Here is a 23,477-nt window from a genome sequence, read left to right on the forward strand (position 1 = left end):
ATTAAAAATGCAAGAATAGATAAGTCACCGGGGCCAGACAGGATATATCGAAGGTTATTACGGGAAGCGAGGGAAGAGATTGCTGCGCCTTTGGTGATGACCTTTGCGTCCTCACTGGCCACAGGAGTAGTGCCAGATGATTGGAGAGTGGCAAATGTTGTTCCTTTGTTTAAGAAAGGGAGTAGGGATAACCCTGGGAATTACAGACCAGTGAGTCTTATTTCAGTGGTGGGTAAATTACTGGAGAAGATTCTTTGAGACAGGATTTATGGGCATTTAGAGAAGCATAGGCTAATTAGGGACAGTCAAGATGGCTTTGTGAGGGCCAGGCCGTGGCTCATGAGCCTGATTGAATTCTTTGAGGATGTGACAAAGCACATTGAAGGTACAACAGTGGATGTGGTGTACATGGATTTTAGTAAGGCATTTGATAGGTTCCTCATGAAACCTTCAGAAGGTCAGGAGATATGGGATCCAGGGAAACTTGGCTGTGTGGGTTCAGAATTGGCTCACCCATGGAAGACAGAGGGTGGTGGTAGATGGAGCATATTCTGACTGGAGGTCAGTGACCAGTGATGTTCTGTAGAGATCTGTTCTGGGATCCCTGCTCTTTGTGATTTTTATAAATGACTTGGATGAGGATATGGAAGGGTGCATTAGTAAGTTTGCTGATGATACAAAGATTGGTGGTGTTGTGGATAGTGTAGAAGGTTGCTGTAGATTACAACAGGATATTGATAGAATGCAGACCTGGGTCGAGAAGTGGCAGATGGAGTTCAACCTGGAAAAGTGTGAAGTGATACACTTCGGGAGATTGAATTTGAAGGCAGAATACAAGGTTAATGGCAGGACTCTTAGCAGTGTGGAGGAACAGAAGGATCTTGGGGTCCTCGTCCATAGATCCCTCAAGGTTGCAGCGCAGGTTGATAGGGTTGTTAAGAAGACGCATAGTGTATTGGCCTTCATTAGTCAGGGTATTGAGTTCAAGAGCCGCCAGGTAATGTTGGTTAGACCACACCTGGTGTTCAGTTCTAGTCGCCTCATTATATTGAAGGATGTGGAAATTTTAGAGAGGGTGCAGAGGGGATTTACCAGGATGCTGCCTGGATTGGAGAGCAGGTTGAGTGAGCTAGGGCTTTTCTCTTTGGAGAGAAGGAGGATGATAGGTGACTCGATAGAGGTGTACAAGATGATAAGAGGCACAAATCGAGTGGACAGTCAGAGATTTTTCCCAGGGTGACAATGGCTAACATGAGGGGGCATAATGTTAAGGTGATTGGTGGAAGATATAAGGGGGATGTCAGGGGTAAGTTTTTTTACACAGTGAGTGGTGGGTGCGTGGAATGCACTGCCGGCAGAGGTTGTGTGGGCAGTTACATTAGGGACATTTAAGAGACTATTAGATAGCCACATGAATGATAGAGAAATGGAGGGCAATGTGGGAGGGAAGGGTTAGATAGATCTTAGAGCAGGATAAAATGTCAGCACAAAATGATGGGCTCAAGGGCCTGGACTGTGCTGTAGTCTATGTTCAAAGAGGGATCGAGAAAAATTGCACAGGATTAAGATAAATCCAAAGATATTTTTAAATAATAATAAAGGCAAAAATATAACCAGGGAAAGATTGCTGTAGATTACAACAGGGCAATTGTAGCTAGGCTCCACTAGGGACAACTGAGCAATCTGTGCATAGAGCTAGACGCAGTATAGGTAAGGTCCTAAATGAATACTTCATGAGTATTCACAAAGGAAACATACTTTGTAGTTGTAGAATTCAGTGAAGGGGAAGATGAAATTCTAGTGTAAGTCTCCATACATAAAGAGGAGGTAATTGATGCCATGGCAGGCTTAAAAGTGGATAATTCTGCAGGGCTGGGTGAGATTTATCTCTGGCTGCTATGGGAGGCAAGGGAAAAGATTGATGTGGCTCTGGCCTAGATTCTTTAATCTTTGGTAGCCACAAGGAAGATACCAGAGGACTGGAGGATGGCAAATGTCATCCTTTTCAAGAAAGGGGAGAGTGACGTGCACATAATGATGAAGTATTAACCAGTTTAAGAATTTGATTTCAAGTTTCCTCAGAAATTGAAATCTGCAGATCATGTTCCCAAGCATTTTTAATTTTGTCTAAAGGAACCTTATTCATTCCTGATAACCTACCATAAATCTTAGATATTGAACCGTCATAAAAAGGCTTCAAATTAAAAATTACATATAGTAAGTTCTCATCAGGACTTATAGGGAAAGTATGTACGTGAGATTGGAGAAAATCTCTAATTTGCAAATATCGAAAAAAGTGAGTTCCTTAAAACTTCCTTGAAATATATTTCCTTCACTGAGATATTAACTTACTTTGCATCATCTTTCATGTTGAAATTTGTTTGGACATCTCACTATTTTAGTCATTGCTTGCATTCACAGAGTTGCCCTCCACCACCAATGCAACTGCAAGTCCTTCAAGTGCAACAGTGAATCAAACATCTAGTCCTGCATCAGGGGTTGCTACTGCTCCCCCTACAAATAAAAGTCTTACTAGTACAAATACCAATGGAGCAAATGAAAGTATATCAACACCACTTGCAATTATCTCAGTACCAACAGATACCACTGCAGTTACCTCAATCCTAACAAGCAATTCTACAACTGTCTCAGAATTGACAAGCAATTCTGCCATTGCCTCAGAACCGGCGAGCACCACTGCAGCTACTTCAGGACCGGCGAGCACCACTGCAGCTGCCTTAGAACGGACAAGCAGCACTGGAACTAGTTCAAAATCCACGAGCACCACTGCAGCTACTTCAGGACCGGCGAGCACCACTGCAGCTACTTCAGGACCGGTGAGCACCACTGCAGTTGCCTTAGAACTGACAAGCAGCACTGCAGCTAGTTCAAAATCCACGAGCACCACTGCAGCTACTTCGGAACCGACGAGCACCACTGCAGCTAGTTCAAAATCCACGAGCACCACTGCAGCTACTTCAGGACTGGCGAGCACCACTGCAGTTGCCTTAGAACGGACAAGCAGCACTGCAGCTAGTTCAAAATCCACGAGCACCACTACAACTACTTCGGAACCGACGAGCACCACTGCAGCTAGTTCAAAATCCACGAGCACCACTGCAGCTACTTCAGGACTGGCGAGCACCACTGCAGTTGCCTTAGAACGGACAAGCAGCACTGCAGCTAGTTCAAAATCCACGAGCACCACTGCAGCTACTTCGGAACCGACGAGCACCACTGCAGCTAGTTCAAAATCCACGAGCACCACTGCAGCTACTTCAGGACTGGCGAGCACCACTGCAGTTGCCTTAGAACGGACAAGCAGCACTGCAGCTAGTTCAAAATTCACGAGCACCACTGCAGCTACTTCAGAACCAACGAGCACCACTGCAGCTAGTTCAAAATCCACGAGCACCACTGCAGCTACTTCAGGACTGGCGAGCACCACTGCAGTTGCCTTAGAACGGACAAGCAGCACTGCAGCTAGTTCAAAATCCACGAGCACCACTACAACTACTTCGGAACCGACGAGCACCACTGCAGCTAGTTCAAAATCCACGAGCACCACTGCAGCTACTTCAGGACTGGCGAGCACCACTGCAGTTGCCTTAGAACGGACAAGCAGCACTGCAGCTAGTTCAAAATCCACGAGCACCACTGCAGCTACTTCGGAACCGACGAGCACCACTGCAGCTAGTTCAAAATCCACGAGCACCACTGCAGCTACTTCAGGACTGGCGAGCACCACTGCAGTTGCCTTAGAACGGACAAGCAGCACTGCAGCTAGTTCAAAATTCACGAGCACCACTGCAGCTACTTCAGAACCAACGAGCACCACTGCAGCTAGTTCAAAATCCACGAGCACCACTGCAACTACTTCAGAACCAATGAGCACCACTGCAACTACTTCAGAACCAACAAACAATTCTGCAATTGCCTTAGAACGGACAAGCAGCACTGCAGCTACCTCAGAACGGACAAGCAGCACTGCAACTAGTTCAAAATCCACAAGCACCACTGCAACTACTTCAGAACCGACGAGCACCACTGCAACTACTTCAGAACCAACAAACAATTCTGCAATTGCCTTAGAACGGACAAGCAGCACTGCAGCTACCTCAGAACGGACAAGCAGCACTGCAACTAGTTCAAAATCCACAAACACCACTACAACTACTTCAGAACCGACGAGCACCACTACAACTACCTCAGAACTGACGAGTACAGCTGTAACTACTTCAGAACTGACAAACAATTCTGCAATTGCCTTAGAACGGACAAGCAGCACTGCAGCTACCTCAGAACAGACAAGCAGCACTACAACTAGTTCAAAATCCACAAGCACCACTACAACTACTTTAGAACCGACAAACGATTCTGCAATTGCCTCAGAACAGACGAGCACCACTACAACTACTTCAGAACAGACGAGCACCACTACAACTACTTCAGAACCGACAAACGATTCTGCAATTGCTTCAGAACGGACGAGCACCACTACAACTACTTCAGAACGGACGAGCACCACTGCAACTACTTCAGAACGGACGAGCACCACTACAACTACTTCAGAACCGACGAGCACCACTACAACTACTTCAGAACGAACGAGCACAGCTGTAACTACTTCAAAACCAACGAGCACAGCTGTAACTACTTCAGAACTGACAAACAATTCTGCAGTTGCCTTAGAACGGACAAGCAGCACTGCAGCTACCTCGGAATGGACAGGCACCACTGCAACTAGTTCAAAATCCACAAGCACCACTACAACTACCTCAGAACCGACAAGCACCACTGCAACTACTTCAAAATCGACAAGCACCACTGCAACTACTTCAAAATCAACAAGCACCACTGCAACTACCTCAGAACCGACAAGCACCACTGCAACTACTTCAAAATCCACAAGCACCACTGCAACTACTTCAAAATCAACAAGCACCACTGCAACTACCTCAAAACCGACAAGCACCACTGCAATTACTTCAAAATCCACAAGCACCACTACGCCAACAACAGTCATCCCAATACCATCTGATAATGGCCGTAAGTACATTAATTATATCTGATGATATGAAATTAAGTTTGATGTAAAAATGTGATGCCATCATGGGATAAATCAAATAGTTTTGAAGCAAAAACCTAGATAAATTGCAAGGGGAAATAAAAATAATATTTTTAAACTGAACTGTTATGATTTATGATGCATGACATGAAATGATAGTGGAAGCAAATTCACCAGTAACTCTCAAAATGAATAAATAGATGAAAAAGTATTTTTCCCATTAAAAGCAGAGGAATGAGACTAATTGGATATCTCTTTCCCAGAAAGAACACTGGTATTGGAATGAATAGCCCCTTTCGGAGAATTGTTTCTGTGAAGTCATAGTCATACAGCACAAAAACAGGCCCTTTGGGGGCCAACCTAGATTAAACCTAGATTTGGAATGGACAACCTAGATGCCAACCTAGATTCCCATCTAAGCTAGTTCCATTTACCCACATTTGGCCTATATCCCTCTAAACCTTTACTATCCATATACCTGCCCAAGTGCCTTTTAAAAGTTGTTAATGTAGCTGCCTCAACCACTGTCAATGACACTTAGTGTCATCTGCAAAATTAAGAATCTTGCCTTGAACATTCTCATCCAAATCACTGATATGGATGACAAATAGCAATGGGCCTGGCACCGACCCCTGGGGAACACCACTCGTCACAGGGCTCCAGTCTGAAAAACAACCTGCCACCATCACCTTCAGCTACCTACCATCAAGCCAATTGTGTATTTAATTAGCTAGTTCTCCCTGGATCCCATGTGATCTAACTTTCCTTAGCAGCCTACTGTTGCAGGTATTCACCCTTGACAACAACAATTAGTTAGGCACAAAGAGAATCTGTATTAATTGACAATTACCTTTTTTGATTCAGTTAAAAACAAACATGCAAATCATATAAAATGAAAAATCTGTGCACACACCAAGGTTTCACTGACCCTCCCTGAACAGTCAAAGAATAAAAAAGGTAATACTAGGTGTTCCTCTGATCCCAACGTAATCTCCACATTTCTGACGTGGGGTCATTCACTTTAATGATGGTTGGTCGCCAGAGTTTTTGAAGCTTCTATGCCCAAAATCCTCCATTCTTATTCTCTTTCTTATCAGATCAAACTGTTGTGTTTCAATTTCCTTTGCTCTGGCTTATCTGGCTAGCCTGCGTCAGCTTCTCATTGGATCTGGTCGAAGGTTACAAGCAGCATTACTTTTTGCTCTTCCACCAGACTTGTGCCTCATGTCACTTTCTCTGTTCCCCCTGAGTCAGGCCAGCTCAAACCAGTTTAGCTAGATCAGCTAAACGCTGGGCTCAGGATACCTCAGGTCACAGGCTGTTCTTTTCAGAAGCCTGAAGTTTCTACCTTACCAAGTGAGATCACAAACAGCTTCTTATTTGGAAATGATCTCTGGTTTAGCAGATTATTGGTGAGGACCTCATTGTGTCTACTTTCATTTGCTCTAATCAAATCATCCCTGAGCATGAACCAGTTCACAAAATGGTGACCACAAGAACAGTCTCACAAAATGGCAGCCTCCGTTCCTTCCACCACGTGGCAAGAACAAATACATTTGGTTTGTCTACTTCTACTGTCTTGACTCATTCCAGTTAGATATTTTGCAGATTTTAATTCCTTTATGGCCAACACTACCATGCGAAACTTTATCAAAGGCCGTACTAAACTACATATAGGCTATGTCTACTGCCCTGCCCTCATCGCCCTAATTGTTTACTCAATCAAATTCATGAGAGGTGATCTCCCACGCACAAAGCCATGCTGTCTCTAATCAACTCCTGTCTTTCCAAATGCTTGTATACCTTATCCCTCAGAATCCTCTCCAGTAATCTGTCTACCACAGACATTAGGCTTACTGGTCTATAGTTCCCAAGTCCCAAGTTTTGCTTTCCAGCTCTTCTTAAATAAAGGCACAACATTAGCTACCCACCCCCAGTCTTCCGACACTTCCTCCCACAATTTCTTCTCTAGCTTCTCACAGTGTTCTTGGATATACCTGAATAGGATCTGGAGATGTATCTACCTTCATTTGTTTTAAAACATCCAGTACTTCCTCTGCTGTAATGTGGACTACCCCAAGACTTCCCCATTAACTGTCTCAAGTTCTGAGGTCTTCATTTCCTTCTCCACAGTAAAAACCGAGGAGAAATATTCATTGAGGACCTCATCCAACTCCTGCAGGTCCACACAAAGATGTTCTCTTTGAGGGGCCCTATTCTCTCTCAAGTTACTTTTTTCCCCTTATACTTATAAAATCTCTTTGGATTCTCTCTTAATTTTCTCTGCCATAGCTATCTCATGCTTCCTTTTTGCCCTCCTGATTTCCTTCTTGAGTACACTCCTGTAGCCCCAATACTCCTCCAGGGATTAACTTGATCGCAGCTGCCTGCATCTGATCCACATGTCACACTGCATCTTGTTTTTTTTAAATAGCTTTCAGAAATGGGTGCACCAAACAATCAGTTATATCAAACCTGCACTGATAGTTAGGAATGGGGACAAGCATGGTAGTGTAGCAGTTAGCGTAACACCTTACAGCGCCAGCGACCCGGGTTCAATTCCGGCCACTGTCTGTAAGGAGTTTGTACGTTCTCCCATGTCTGTATGGATTTCCTCCGGGTGCTCCGGTTCCCTCCCACATTCCAAAAAGACGTACGAGTTGGGAAGTTTTGGGTACGCTATGTTGGTGCCAGAAGCATGGCGACACTTGTGGGCTGCCCCCAGAACACTATGCAAAAAGATGCATTTCACTGTGTTTTTCGATGTACATGTGACTAATAAAGATGTCTTATCTTAACACCTACCAGGTCTAAACCTAAAAATGAGTTTCTGAAAATCTATTTCTCTCCTTTCATGATCAGAATATTTCTCTTGTTTGATATTTGAATTTTTTCCTTTAGATGTGATTCTTTTCCCATATGGTGACCAAGCCAGTGATAAAAGGCTGAGGAACAATTTGCCTGCTGATAAACCTTTGAAAACAAATAATCTCATCAGTCCCACTTTTGAGCCTCGCATGTACTTTGCTTTTGGGAAATCTCTGTTCTCTTCGATTTATGTAAGTAACTTAGGTTTAGTCATAGATTGAACACAAGAAAAAATGGTAATAAAGTGATTACTCTGTAATATGGTGGAACAATCCAGCAGCATGATGCATTAATGTATAATTAAGCATTGCAATGAGCAATTACACATAATTGGGTACACACTTAAACTAATCATTCACCGATAATTCCCAAACCAAATTGATGAACTTTTCTATGTATCCCAGTCTTCCTGTTCTAAGTACCTGGGATATGCTTGTATAAATCCAGGAAGTGTCCAGCAAGATATAGCTGCAGCAAGCCCAGGATAAGGGAAAAGTGGCGGGAAGAGCTGTCCAAGACTCCAGAGCTCTGATTTCCTGTGCAACAGAAGAGCACCCATCTTTAGCACAAAGATTCTGTGCCTGTCAGCTTGTCTGGCAACTACAAGCCTGTCACCAGGTAGATTCCCCTTTCTATAGTTGGGCTTGTACCAAAAGTACAACTTGAACACAAGAAAATAGCAGCCTACCCTGCCATTGAATATGATCGTATCTGGATGTTATGTTGCCTCCCAGGTGCCAGGGTCAGAGATGTCTCGGATCAAGTCCACAAGATTTTTAAGGGGGAGGGTGAGCAGCCAGAATCGTGGTCCACTTCAGTACCAATGACATAGGCAGGAAGGGTGACGAGGTCCTGCAAAGTGAGTTCAGGGAGTTAGGTGCTTAGTTAAAAGACAGTACCTGCAGGGTGGTGATCTCAGGATTGCTACATGTGCCACGTGCTAGTGAGGCAAGAAATAGGAAGGTAGTGCAGTTTAACATATGGCTAAGGAGATGGTGCAGAAGGAAGGGCTTCAGATTTTTGGATCATTGGGCTGTCTTCCAGGGCAGGTGGGACCTGTACAAACAGGACGATTTGGACCTGAACTGGAGGGAGACCAATATCCTTACAGGAAGGTTTGCTAGTGCTGCTTGGGTGGATTTAAACAAGAGTTGTAGGGGGGTGGGAACCAGAGTGGCTGGGATGCAACTGGAGTGGCTGTGGGGAAAGTAGATGTTAAGCCAGCAGCAAAGACAGAAATCGACTGGTTGATGAGCATGGTGAGACTAATGTTCTGAGATGCATTTATTTCAATGCAAGGAGCATTGTAGGTAAGGCAGATGAACTTGGAGCATATATCAGCAAATGAAATTATGATGTTGTGGCCATTAGTGAGACTTGATTGTAGGAGGGGCAGGACTGGCAGCTCAGTGTTCTGGGGTTCCAATGTTTTAGACATGATAGAGAGGAAGGTATTAAAGGGGGAGGGGTGGCATTACTCATCAGGGAAAATATCACAGCGTTGCTTAGAGAGGACATACTGGAAGGGTCATCTACTGAGGCAGTATGGATGGAACTGAGAAATAAAAAAAGAGATGACCACGTTAATGGGACTATATTATAGACCTCCCCATAGTCAGCAGGATTTAGAGGAACAAATTTGTACACAGATAGCAAACAGTTGCAAGAAATATAAGGTTGTGATGGTAGGTGACTTTAACTTTCCATATATTGACTGGGACTCCCATATTGTAAAGGGATTGGATGGGATAGAGTTTGTCAGATGTGTTTCCTTAATCAATATGTAGAGGTCCCAACTAGAGAGAGTGTGATACTGGATCTCCTTTTAGGGAATGAGATAGGGCAGGTGATAGAAGTGTGTGTAAGGGAACACTTTGGATCTAGTGATCATAATTCCATTAGTTTCAAGATAATTATGGAGAAGAATAGGACTGGTCCTCGGGTTGAGTTTCTAAGTTGGAGTAAGGCCAATTTTGATGGCATCAGAAGGGATCTGGCAGGCACCCTAATTCACCTCAAGACAGCCAGTACCTCCTCTTCTGTAATCCGAGCGGGATAGGCTGTTTTCCGGCTTGGTAAGTGCAAGGCTTTCAGAAGTGAAATATTGAGAGCACAAAATCTGTATGTTCCTGTTAGAATAAAAGGCAAGGCTAACAGTTTTAGGGAATCTTGGTTGTCGAGGGATATTGAGACCCTGGTAAAGAAAAAGAAGGGTAGAGGCAGTTAGGATCAAATGAGGCGCTTGAGGAGTATAAGAAATGCAAGAGAACATTGAAAAGTGAAACAGGAGGGCAAAAGAGGACATGAGGTCGCTCTTGCAGACAAAGTGAAAGAGAATCCCGAGGGTTTCTATAGCTATATTAAGGGCAAAAGGGCAGCAAGGAACAAAATTGGTCCCCTTGAAGATCAGCGTGGTCATCGCTGCATGGAGCCAAAAGAGGTGGGGGAGATCATAAATGAATTTTTTGCATCCGTATTTACTCTGGAGACAGAGACTATAGAACTGAGGCAAAAGAGTAGTGAAGTCATGGACCATATTCGGATTATGGAAGAGGAGGTACTGGCTGTCTTGAGGTGAATAAATCCCCAGGGCCTGACAAAGTGTCCCCTCAGACCTCGTGGGAGGCTAGTGCAGAAATTGTAGGGGCCCTGGCAGAGATATTTAAAATGTCTTTAGCCACAGGTGGGTTGCTGGAGGACTGGAGGATTGCTAGTGTTGTTCTGTTATTCAAGAAAGGCTCAAAGAATAAGCTGGGAAATTATAGGCTGGTGAGCCTGACGTCAGTTATGGGTAAATTATTGGAAGATATTCTAAGAAACAGGATGTATAAGTATTTGGATAGACAGCGCCTGAACAGGGATAGTCAACATGGCTTTGTGCAACTTAGATCATGTCTAACCAATTTTATGGAGTTTTTTGAGAAGGTTCCTGAGAAGGTTAAGGAAGGAAAGGCTGTGGATGTTGTCTACATGGACTGTAGCAAGGCCTTTGATAAAGTCCCATATAGGAGGCTGGTCCAGAAGGTTAAGTCACCTGGCATTCGGAATGAATTGGATTTAATGTTGGCTTAGTGGGAGAAGCCAGAGAATGGTAGTAGATGGTTGTCTCTCTGACTGGAGGCCTGTGACTAGTGGTGTGCCACAGGGATCGGTGCTGGGTCCATTGTTGTTTATCATCTATATTTATGATAATGTGGTAAACTGTATCAGCAAATTTGCAGATGACACCAAGATTGGGGGTGTGGTGGACAGCGAGAAAGGCTATGAAAACTTGCAGCGTGATCTTGACCAGCTAGGAAAATGGACTGAAAAATGGCAGATGAAATTTAATGCAGACAAGTGCGAGCTGTTGTACTTTGGGAGGACAAACTAGGGTAAGACTTGCACAGTGAATGGTAGGGCTCTGAGGTGTGCGGTAGAACAAAGGGACCTGGGAATACAGATCCATAATTCCTTCAAAGTTGTGTCATAGGTTGATAGGTTCGTAAAGAGAGCTTTTGGCACATTGGCCTTCATAAATCAGGGCATTGAGTGCAGGAATTGGGATGTTACCTTGAAATTGTACAAGATGTTGATGAGGTCAAATTTAGAGTATTCTGTGCTGTTCTGGTCACCTACCTACAGGAAAGATATCAATAAGCTTGAAAGAGTGCAGAGAAATTATACAGCGATGTTGCCAGGACTTGAGGACCTGAGTTATAGGGAACGGTTGATTAGATTAGGGCTTTATTCCCTGAAGCGCAGGAGAATGAGGGGAGATCTTATCGAAGTATACAAAATTATGAGGGGTATAGATAGGGTGAATGTATGCAGGCTTTTTCCCCTCAGGTTGGGTGAGACTAGAACCAGAGGTCATAGGTTTAGGGTGAAAGGTGAAATATTTAAGGGGAACCTGAGGGGAAACTTCTTCACTCAGAGGGTAGTGCGAGTGTGGAACAAGCTGCCAGTGGAAGTGGTAGATGCGGGTTCAATTGTAACATTTAAGAGAAGTTTGGATAGGTACGTGGATGGGAGGGTTTTGGGGGATATAGTCCAGGTGCAGATAGATGGGACTAGGCAGAAGATCTGGTCAGCATGCACTAGATGGGCCAAAGGGCCTGTTTCTGAGCTGTAGTAGTCTATGACTCTGATCATGGCTGATCTATGCCTCAGCTCTTCATTTGTGCCATTTCCTTCAACTCCTTGATCTAGCAAGTGACCCATTGCACCAGATCTAAGTCTTATAGGCTGAGAGAGATGCAGCATTCACCATCCATACTGCACTTTCCCAAGAAATGTGAGGAAAATGCCATGGAATATTTGAGTCCTGTGATCCTCACGTACCTGATAGTGCTCAGCCAGGCATTTCTGTTTACTTCATTGTTGTATATTCTTTCATATGACTAGTAACTGTTATTATCTTTGTATCAAATTATTAAGATGACTTGTATTGTTCCAAATTAGATTTGTTCAATTTTGAAATTCATCATTGCCAACAATACCATTGTTCATTTTACGTTTACTTGTTTCTTATAATATACTTAAACAACTTAGTTAACTCACTAAAGATTTTTTTTTGTTGTTGACAGTTTACGGAGGATGGACTAATAGTTTTTCCATTACCAAACTCTAAGAAGTACAATTATCCCAACCCATTTCAAAATGGATTTCAAAGCAATTCTCAACCGCCAATGATTGCTGTGTTTTGGATCAATACATACCTCTCAGATGGAGAAGTTTTCTATCAGGTGGATTTGTTATTAAACATTGCTAATGATTTCTATTGAAAACTGGTTGAATTACAATAGTAATGAAAACTAGTTGAGGTTACTGACAAAGTGCTAGGATATAAAACGTGTCTGGTTATGGTAACTAGTATACAAGTGAAACAAGATCCATGCAACAAAGTTAGTATTAGACAGAATAAATGAATACATGGGGATAGTTTGTGATTCCCAAAATAGTTTTGCATTTGAATTGAAAGGAAGTTTTGGAACCTGTTTGGATTTTTTGTAAGTTTTTTTTACATTACAGTTGTAAATACATTACCAAATGTTTTTTTTGCATGTAAAGCATTTTGGCACATCCTAGATGTATTTAAAAATATAGAAAGATTTTTACATTTAAGACTATATGTTTAGTGAGTTTAATTATTTAGTCCACCTTTTAACTGTAAATGGTGTTCTAATACTTCAACAGCCATCAGTGAAAGGAGAAATTAAACTGAAAACAACTTAAGGCATCTGAGCAATGAGAAGAGATTGTAAAGAGAATTTAGAATATTTCATCCTTGAGTAGATACTCAGAGGGAACAACATTCATGTTTTCAAGATATTTAAGGAATACCATAAACCCTAATGAAAGATTTGAGATTGCCTCAAAACCAGAGGATGCAAACTCAAACTTAAATGAAAGAACAGATGATCTTCCAAACACAAACTCCCATGGCGGTTAAGGAACATGTGGGTATGATAGTGAAGGCTTAATGCAGATGCTGAGATCTTAAAAGTATAAAGAAGGTGCAGGGGTGTAATTAGGAAAATTATGAAGCAGAGAGACTGAAAAGACATTAGCGGGTAAAATCTAGAAAAATTCCTAAGATTTTTTTTATAAGAGAAAAGAAAGCAAATAATAAAGGAAATACTGCATCCTATCAGATACCAAAAACTATACATAGAGTCAGAAGGCAAGTATAGGGAGATAATATGCGCATTGACGTTGAAGAAGGATATGAAGTATTGGTTCCTAATCCTTAAAAGAAGCAAGGGATGAAATAGCACTGCTATGATCATCTAATATTTTCACTACAGGAATGAAGCTGGAGGACTGCAGACCTCTAACATGCACCTTGGTTAAAAGGGGGTAAAGAATAAAACAAGAAACTATGGCCAGTTAGCCTTACATTAGTGGTGGGACAACAACTGAGGAAAAAGTCTAAAAGACAGTGTAAACCAACATTTAGGGAGGTAGCAGTTAATCAAGTATTGCTTGCATAGGGAAGGTCATGACTGCATTTTGTTTTGAGAAATTGATTGGAGGGTGGTGAGAATCAATGGGCATTTAATGGATTTTTAGCAAAGTTCTTGATAAAGCCCAATAAAGTGAAAGCTCATGGGATACAAAGGAAATTGATAAGCTGTATAAAACAAAATTGGTTGTGTGGGAGTAAGGAAGAGTTAATGGTTGACAGCGGTTTTAGTGTCTTGTGGTCTGTGTACAATGGGGTTCCACAGGCTCAGTAATAAGTCAATTGCGGTTTGTGATATATAGGAATAACTTCAACTAATTATAGGGCCTATGATTAATAATTCTGCTGAAATAAAGACTGATAGTGAGGAAGAAAGTTATAGTGTGCAGGAAGATATAATGGGCTGGTGAAGTGGACACAAAAGTGAAAAATGGACTTTGATCTGGAGAATGTGGCTCAATGTATTTGGGGAGAGCAGACAATCTGAGGGAATATATGAGAAATGGTAAGATATTAAGAAGACTAGAGGAATTGAAGGATTTGAAATGGTTTAAAAAAAACATTTGAATGCTACTTGCCTTTAATGGCAGAAACAGAGAATATGGTAGATGAATGCGTGGCTGAGGAGTTGGTGCATGGGGCAGGGTTTCAGATATGTTGATGATTTGGATCTCTTCCGGGGACGGTACAACCTATACAAAAGGGACAGGTACACCTGAACTGTAGGGGGACCAATATTCTTGCAGGCAGGTTTGTTAGAACTAAGAATAAAACACTATGATACTGGAGGAACTCAGCAGGCCAGGGATACGTAGGCTGGTGGGATAAAATGTGAGGACAAGGAGGACCCTATCCCTGTTGGGTCTGGAAAGGGTGAGGGTGAGAGAGGAGGTGCGGGAAATGACAGAGATATGGGTGCGAGCTCTCTCGACCACAGTCGGGGAGGGTTAAACTAGTTTGGCAGGGGGATGGGAACCAGAGTGATAGGTCAGAGGTTGATGCATCTATTATACAAGTAGATGCAGAGTGTAGAAAGACTGTGAGGAAGGATAGGCAGTTGAAAGAGCAAAATTGCAGTCAGTTGGATGGGCTGAAGTGTGTCGACTTTAATGCGAGAAGTATCAGGAACAAGGCTGATGAACTTAGAGCATGGGTAAGTACATGGAACTATGACACAGTGGCCATTACAAAGACTTGGCTGTCATAAGGGCAGGAATGGCTGCTGAATATTCCGGGGTTTAGGTGTTTCAAAAGGGACAGTTACGGAGGTAAAAGAGGTGGGGAAGAGACTTTGCTGATCAGGGACAATGTCACAGCTGTAGAAAGGGAGGATGTCCTGGAGAGATCGCCTACTGAGTCAGTGTGGGCGGAAGTCAGAAACAGGAAGGGAGCGATCACTCTATTAGGAGTATTCTACAGAACCCTCAATAGCAGCAGAGACACTGAGGAGCAGATTGGGAGGCAGATTTTGGAGAGGTGCAAAATTAACAGGGTTGTTATCATGGGTGATTTCAACTTCCCTAATATTGATTGGCACTTCCTTAGTGTAAAGGGGATAGATTGGGTAGAGTTTGTTAGGTGTGTCCAGGAAGGATTCCTGACAAAGTATGTGGACAGGCCAACTAGAGGAGAGGCCATACTGGACCTGGCACCAAGCAATAAGCCTGATCAGGTTTCAGATCTCTCAGTGGGAGAGCATTTTGGGGACAGTGACCATAACTCCTCGACCTTCACTATAGCCTTGGAGAGGGAGAGGAGCAGACAATATGGGAAAGTATTTAATTGGGGGAGGGGGAATTATGATGCTATGAGGCAGGAAATTGGGAGGGTGAATTGGGAGTAGATATTCTTGGGGAAGTGCACAATGGAAATGTGGAGGTTGTTTAGGGAGTACCTGCATGGGTTCTGGATAGGTTTGTCCCATTGATGCAGGGTAAGGATGGTAGAGTGAAGGAACAATGGTTGACAAGAGATGTGGAACATTTTGTCAAGTGGAAGAAAGAAGCTTACCTAAGGTTTAGAAAGCAAGGATCAGACAGGGCCATGGAGAGTTACAAGGTAGCCAGGAGGGAGCTCAAGAATGGATGTGAAGAATAAGAGGATGACTAGAGTGAGAGTAGAATCGATCGGGAATAAAAGAGGAAAAATGTGCCTGGAGTCAGAAGAGGTAGGGGAGGTCCTTAATGAATACTCTGCTTCAATATTCACTAGTGAGAGAGACCTTGACGTTTGTGAGGATGGCATACAACAGGCTGATACCCTAGGGCATGTCAACGTGAGGAAAGAGGATGTGCTGAAGTTTTTGAAAAACATTAGGATAGATAAGTCACTGGGGCCAGATGGGATATATCCAAGGTTATTACGGGAAATGAGAGAAGAGATTGCTGCGCCTTTGGCGATGATCTTTGATCTTTGTGTCCTCACTGGCCACAGGAGTAGTTCCAGATGATCAGAGAGTGGTAAGTGTTGTTCCTTTGATCAGGAAAGGGAGTAGGGACAACCCTGTGAATTATAGACCAGTGAATCTTACTTCAGTAGTGGGAAAATTACTGGAGAAGATTCTTAGAGACAGGATTTATGGGCATTTGGAGAAGCATAGGCTAATTACAGGTAGTCAGCATGGATTTGTGAGGGGCAGGTCGTGCCTCACAATTGAATTCTTTGAGGATGTGACAAAGCACATTGATGAAGGTAGAGCAGTGGATGTGGTGTACATGGATGTGGTGTACAGAGGGTGGTTGTAGATGGAGCGTATTCTGACTGGAGGTCAGTGACCAGTGGTGTTCCACAGGGATCTGTTCTGGGACTCCTGCTTTTTGTGATTTTTATAAATGACTTGGATGAGGATGTGGAGGGGTGGGTTAGTAAGTTTACAGATGACACGAAGGTTGGTGGTGTTGTGGATAGTGTAGAAGGTTGCTGTTGGTTACAACAGGACATTGATAGGATGCAGCGCTGGGCTGAGATGTGGCAGATGGAGTTCAAACCAGAAAAGTGTGAAGTGATTCACTGTGGAAGATCAAATTTGAAGGCAGAATACAAGGTTAATGGCAGGACTCTTAGCAGTGTGGAGAACAGAAGGATCTTGGGGTCCACATCTATAGATCCCTCAAGGTTGCCATGCAGGTTGATAGGGTTGTTAAGAAGGCGTATGGTGTGTTGGCCTTCATTACTCAGGGTATTGAGTTCAAGAACTGCCAGGTAATGTTGCAGCTCTATAAAACTTTGGTTACACCACGCTTGGAGTATTGTGTTCAGTTCTGGTCGCCTCATTATAGGAAGCTTGTGGAAGTTTTAAAGAGGGTGCAGAGGAGATTTACCAGGATGCTGCCTGGATTGGAGAGCATGTCTTATGATAGGTTGAGTGAACTTGGGCTTTTCTCTTTGGAGGGAAGGAGGATGAGAGGTGACTTAATAGAGGTGTACAAGATGATAAGAAGCATAGATCGAGTGGATAATCAGAGACCTTTTCCTAGGGCAAAAATGGCTAACCACAAGGGGGCATAATTTTAATGTGATTGGAGGAAGGTATAGGGGGTATGTAAGAGGCAAGTTTTTTACACAGAGAGTGGGTGCATGGAACATACTGCCGGCAGAGGTGGTGGAGGCAGATACATTAGGGACATTTAAGAGACTCTTAGATTAACACATGAATGATAGAGAAATGGAGGGCTATGTGGGAGGGAAGGGTTAGATAGATCTTAGAGCAGGATAAAATGTCAGCACAACATCGTGGGCCAGAGGGCCTGTACTGTGCTGTAATGTTCTATGGACATGATGGGCAAAATGGCCACCTTCTGTTCTGTAAATTTCTATGATTCTTAAAAGATAACTTAAATTTAACAACTGCATGCGGAAGGTATTAAGTTTATCCAGAAGCTGAAAATGTGAAAAACAATTAAAGGAAAATGGAGTAAAATTTAAGGAGTCTTAATTTTTGGGACTTGCCAGAGATTTCCTTCAGTCATCTATTTTCTGATGTTCGTTTTGCAACCAATTAACATCAGACAATGTACATTTCTTAACCACTGAGATGGATTTTGGTATATTTATTTTATAGGAATATGAAACATTTGGTTCCAAATCTTCCAGCCTGGTACAAAGAGTAGAAAAAACAATAGAGAAGTACATGGCAATTGAGTACAAGGCAACATGGACCTTAAAGATAACCTGGGTTAATGTAACGGCAGATCTTACTTCTCCAGCAGATGAGGTATTACACCTGCAATTTTTTGCTCAGAATTAATGTAAACACTAGTTTATTTTTTGTATTAATTCTTCTTTAAATGTCATGCACAGTGGGTAAGTTACCTGAATTACTCATCTGGTAACAATTACTGCCTTGGCCAACAATTTAGAAACACAAGTTCAAAAATCACCACAGCAGCTATGGAATTTAAATTCTGTTAGTAATCTGAACTGTAAAATAAAATAAATCTTAGCAGTGATGACCACAGTGCTACTATATTGTTGTAAAAACTATTCTGCTTCACAAATGTATTTCAGGGGAATAAGTCCACTAACCTTATCTGCTCTAGACAATGTGTTACTCCAGAGCACTGTGGTTGACACTTAAATGCCCTCTGGAGTGGCCTGACCAATCACTCAGTTGTACCACAAAGACTCTGTTGAAGTACAAGAAGGAAAAAATAGCAGGCATCGTCTGGCATTAACCTAAGCAGCAAATTTGCATCTGGCAAAGCCATTACAGCCCAGTTGATCTTGTAAAGTCTCCCTCACAAACATCTAGGGACAGGTGTATAAATTAGAAGAGTCATACTCAGAATCATACCTAACCAACAATCTATGGAATGGGTTAAATGGAATAGACTTGGAACAGACTGGGCACCTCAAAATTGGCCATTCATGAGGTGCAGCAGCAGAAATATGCACTAGCACTATCTGTAACCTCATTGCCCAACATTTCCCTCACTCCGTCATTACAATCAAACCAGAGGATCACACCCGATTCAATGAGGAGTGTAGAAAGATGTGCTGAGAATGGCACAAAGCATACCTAAAAAGGAGATGCCAACCTTATGAAGCTGCAACACAGGGCAGCAAAAACAACTTGCAATAGATAAGGCTAAGCAATCCCACAACCGACAGTTCAGATACTGCAATCCTACCACATCCCTGCTTTTTAAACATTGCAGTTGTATTTGCTTCTATCACCTCTTCTGGCAGCTCATTCCAGATAACTACTACACTCTGTGTGGAAAAACTTACCCCTCAGATCACCTTTAAAATTTTTTCCCCTCTCACCTTAAACCTGTCCCCTCAAGTTCTGGACTCCCTTAACCTGAGAAAATGACTCTGACTGTTAGCTCTGTCTATGCCCTTGATAATTTTATAAATCTCTTTAAGGACATTCCTGAGCCTCCTGCGTTCCGGTAGGAATAAACCCAGCCTATCCAATCTCTCCTTATATCTAAAACCTTACATTCTATGCAATATACTGGTAAATCTCTTTTGCACTCTTTCTAGTGCTACTATATCCTTCTTACAGTGCAGTGACTAGAACTGTGCATAATACTTCAATGGGGTCTAAACAATGCCTTGTACAGCTGCAACATGATGTCCCAACTCTTGTACTCAATGCCTCGGCCTATGAAGACATGCATACCAAATACCCTATCCATCTGTGTTGCCATTTTTAGTGAGTTTAACCTTCACCCAAAGGTCCCTCTGTACATTAACACCCCTGACGTACCTGCCATTTACTCTATTTGACTTCTCAAAGTGCATTACCTCACAACTTGATGATCCATCTGCCACCACCACCCCATCCAACTTTCCAGCTGACCTATGTTGTGTTGCATCCTTAGACGAACTTTTCTATCTACGATTCCACCAGTCTTCAGTCAGGCTGCATACCAACTAGTCAGACCACCAGTATTTATCATATTTATTCACATATTTATCAATGTCATTTATCATAATATTATAAACAACAAAGGTCTCAGGACCGATCCCATTGGTACACCATTTCTTACAGACCTCCAGTCAGAGAAACACTATCTTCTCCCTCCTATCACCAAGCCAATTTTGGATCCATTTTGCCAGTAAGCCTTAGATCCCTTGTACATTAATCTTCTGAATCAGCTTACCGTGCTGGTCAGAAAACATACAGCTGTAATACTAAAGACTTGTGCTCCAGAACTCACCATGCTTACAACCAAGCAGTTTCAATACAGTTATAACATTGCCATCCACCTGATAATGTGGAAGATTGTCCAGTTATGTTCTGTTAGCAAGAAACAGGACAAATCCAATCCATCTAGTTACCATCCGGTCAATAATCAGCAAAGTGACTTGAGTCTTCTCAGGACTACTTGGTTCTAGCCTTCATCACAGTCTTAGACCAAAGAGCTGAATTGCAGAAGTGAGGTGAGAGTGACTGCTCTTAACTTTAAGGAGATAGTCGTCTAGTCTGGTATAAAGGAACCCCATTAAAAATTAAATCACTGGGCATCTCGTAGGAGTTGTAGCTCGCAGGAAGGAGAACGGTTGTGGTTATTAGAGATAAATCATCCCAAACCAGGACATCACTACAGGAGTTCCTCAGTTGGTGTCCTAGGCCAACTATCTTCATTTATTTCATCCATGACCTTCGCTCCATCGTAAGGTCAGAAGTGGGGATGTTTGTAAATAATTGCACCAGGTTCAATTCCATTCACCCCACCTCGCCAAATGAAGAAGTCCTGGTCTGCCTGCAGCAAGATTTTACAATATTAAGGCATCCTCTGATTGGAGACAAATAACATTTGCGCCACAAAAGTGGACAAATAGGAGGAAGTCTCATTATTTACTGCAACACTCATCATCGAATGCCAACTATCAACATATTGGAGGTCACCATTGACCAGGAATGCAGCAGGCAGATAAATACAGTCTATCAGAGAAGGTCAGAGGCTGAGTATCCTGCTCCCTGACTCCCCAGCCCTTTCCTCCATCTGCAAGGTGCAAGTCAGGAGTGTGATGGAATACTCTGCACTTACCTGGATGAATGCAGCTTCAACAACACTCAAAGTGTTAACACCATCCAGGACAAATCAGCCTGCTTGATTTGCAGCCCCTCCAACAATCCCTAAACATTCTTTCCCTCCATTTTTGGTACAAAGAAGCTATGTACCATTTACAAAATGTAGTGCAGTTATCCACAAAGGCCAAACTGACCTAAACCTGTGTCCACCACCTCCAAGAAAAGCAAGAGTTTCAGATGCATTAGGACACCATGACTTGTAGGTTTTCCTCCAAGCTGCACACCAACGTGACTTGGAAATATATCACTGTTCTTTCATCATAGCTGGATCTAAGTCCAGGAACTCCCTACCCAATATCATTTGAAATATCACCAGAAATACTGCAGCAGTGTGAGAAGACTGCCCATCTCTATCTTCACAAGTGTGATTATTAATAGGCAATAAATGTTGGCTATGCCAATGATGCCCACATCCTGAAATATTAATAAACTTTGTTTTTAATTGTAGTCAAATACTTATCAAGCAGTGATAACCACAGATGGAACTTATTCATTTGTTTTAATGTTGTATAAATTTGGAGGAATGAACTGGGATGTTTCAAAGCTTCCTGCTAAAAACATTGTTATCGGCTACAACAGGTGAGCTTTGTTGAATTCATGCACTTTTTCTGAAAATGTTTACAAGTAGAAAATAAATTGTCTTTATTACTTTTATTAACCAGGCAACCAATTTAGTGCATTTACATTTTATTTCACATAAACGTGGTGCCAGAATTGTGAACTACAAAAACTGTGCTGACGTTTTATTTTGTACCTTTTCAAAGCATTTGAAATATATTAAAATGCCAAATCACTAGATGTGGTAGAATGGTATAACTAGTGCATCCCACCTCCCAGCCCAACCCACAAACAACCACTAATCTCTTGCAAGGCAAAAACACGGCAATCTATTAAAAAGACAGGTAAATCAGGGAAAAATCAGAGAAATTCCATTACCAAAGGCAATAAAATCCTTCAGAGGACTACAGTGATCAGAAAACACATTTCCCAGAATCCAACCTACCTTTGACTACAATTAATCTTGCAGCATGGCCACATTCTAACTTCAGTAACAGACTAACTAGCAGCACTACCAAAGGTCTTAAGATGTGGTATTGGTATTGGTTTATTATTGTCACTTGTACAGAGGTACAGTGAAAGACTTGTCCATGCATACCAATCGTACAGATCAATTCATTACACAGTGCAGTTACAATGGGTTAGTACAGAGTGCATTGAGGTAGTACAGAGTACATTGATGTAGTACAGGTAAAAACAATAACAGTACAGAGTAAAGTGTCACAGCTACAGAGAAAGTGCAGTGCAATCAGTTGCAAGGTCACAACAAGGTAGATCGTGAGGTCAGAGTCCATCTTATCGTATAAGGGAACCGTTCAATAGTCTTATCACAGTGGGGTAGAAGCTGTCCTTAAGTCTGGTGGTACGTGCCCTCAGGCTCCTGTATCTTCTACCTGATGGAAGAGGAGAGAAGAGGGAATGACCTGGGTGGGTGGGGTATTTGATTATGCTGGCTGCTTCACCAAGACAGCAAGAGGTAAAGACAGAGTCCAAGGAGGGGAGGCTGGTGTCTTGAAGGATTTACTTTCCTGGAGGTTTCACAGGAAAATGAAGTAGAAGAGTGAATGTTTGATTCTGCTACAGTCAGCCAGTAGTTTAAAACAAATTAGACTCAAGACTGCTATTAGGTCAGCCAGAATAGTGGTTTCATTGAATTAACCAATGCATCACCTCTATTTCCCGCACTTCTGCTCTTACCAGCTCATCCCTCCACTCCCTTCCCGCTCCCCCACCACCTCCCCCCACCCCAAATTGCCAGGCTCATAAGAATGTATCAATGTGTTTAGGGGAACATCTATGCCTGAAGATAACTAGTGAGATGCTGTAAATTTTTAGGACATTTGAACGTTACAGGCAACTCGCACAGGGTCTCCCTGAGGTACGGAAAACCTGACACATGGAAATCTGACTTTGTGCAAATTCTCCTATTAATTTTTAAAGAAGTTTTCAAGGTAGTAATAATGTTTCATGCTATTCATTAACAACTGGATACAGTATATGCTGCATCAGTTTAATTGTGGGTAGCGCTAGGGTGAACATGAGAGAGATTCCATGAAATGAAAGAATTATAGGAAATGTATGCAGAGCGATATGATATGGGTACCTATGGAAAATGGATGTTTCTGGCATACAGAAAAATCAGTTTATGGACTGTTCTCGGGAACGGAACCCAGGGACTGCCCGTATTTGCTGTCAGAGTGCACAAATGCAGGACTTTGAATGTGACACCCGATGACACAGTTAAGATTGCAAACTTGAAATATTAATTGTTTCTCTTTCCATAGATACTGCCTGAACTGCTGAGTGTTTCCAGCATTTTCTGTTTTTGTTCCAAGCAGATATGTTCAACCTTTTGCTTAAGGGTCACTTAGTCATATTGGAGGACTGATATCTAATGTGAGGTAACCTCCCAGGATAGGTAATGGATGAAAAGATTGGCAATTTATTTGAATGTGAGGGAGAAGTTGTTCCAAAGTGGTCACTAAATATTT

At 42.4% G+C, this 23,477-nt stretch overlaps 1 protein-coding gene across 1 annotated transcript in view; it reads left to right on the forward strand.

Moving 5' to 3' along the window:
* The window catches only part of LOC127571233 (mucin-4-like), a 169,334-nt gene that overhangs the window by 99,288 nt on the left and 46,569 nt on the right, over positions 1-23,477 (forward strand). Inside the window, exons 36-40 of the mRNA XM_052017430.1 lie at positions 2,422-5,049; positions 7,970-8,127; positions 12,505-12,663; positions 17,944-18,096; positions 21,377-21,507. Of these exons, the coding sequence (XP_051873390.1) occupies positions 2,422-5,049; positions 7,970-8,127; positions 12,505-12,663; positions 17,944-18,096; positions 21,377-21,507 (3,229 nt within the window). The remainder of the gene's footprint in view (positions 1-2,421; positions 5,050-7,969; positions 8,128-12,504; positions 12,664-17,943; positions 18,097-21,376; positions 21,508-23,477) is intronic.

Source organism: Pristis pectinata, chromosome 6, assembly GCF_009764475.1.
Source record: "Pristis pectinata isolate sPriPec2 chromosome 6, sPriPec2.1.pri, whole genome shotgun sequence".
In the NCBI taxonomy this organism is placed as follows: Eukaryota; Metazoa; Chordata; class Chondrichthyes; order Rhinopristiformes; family Pristidae; genus Pristis; species Pristis pectinata.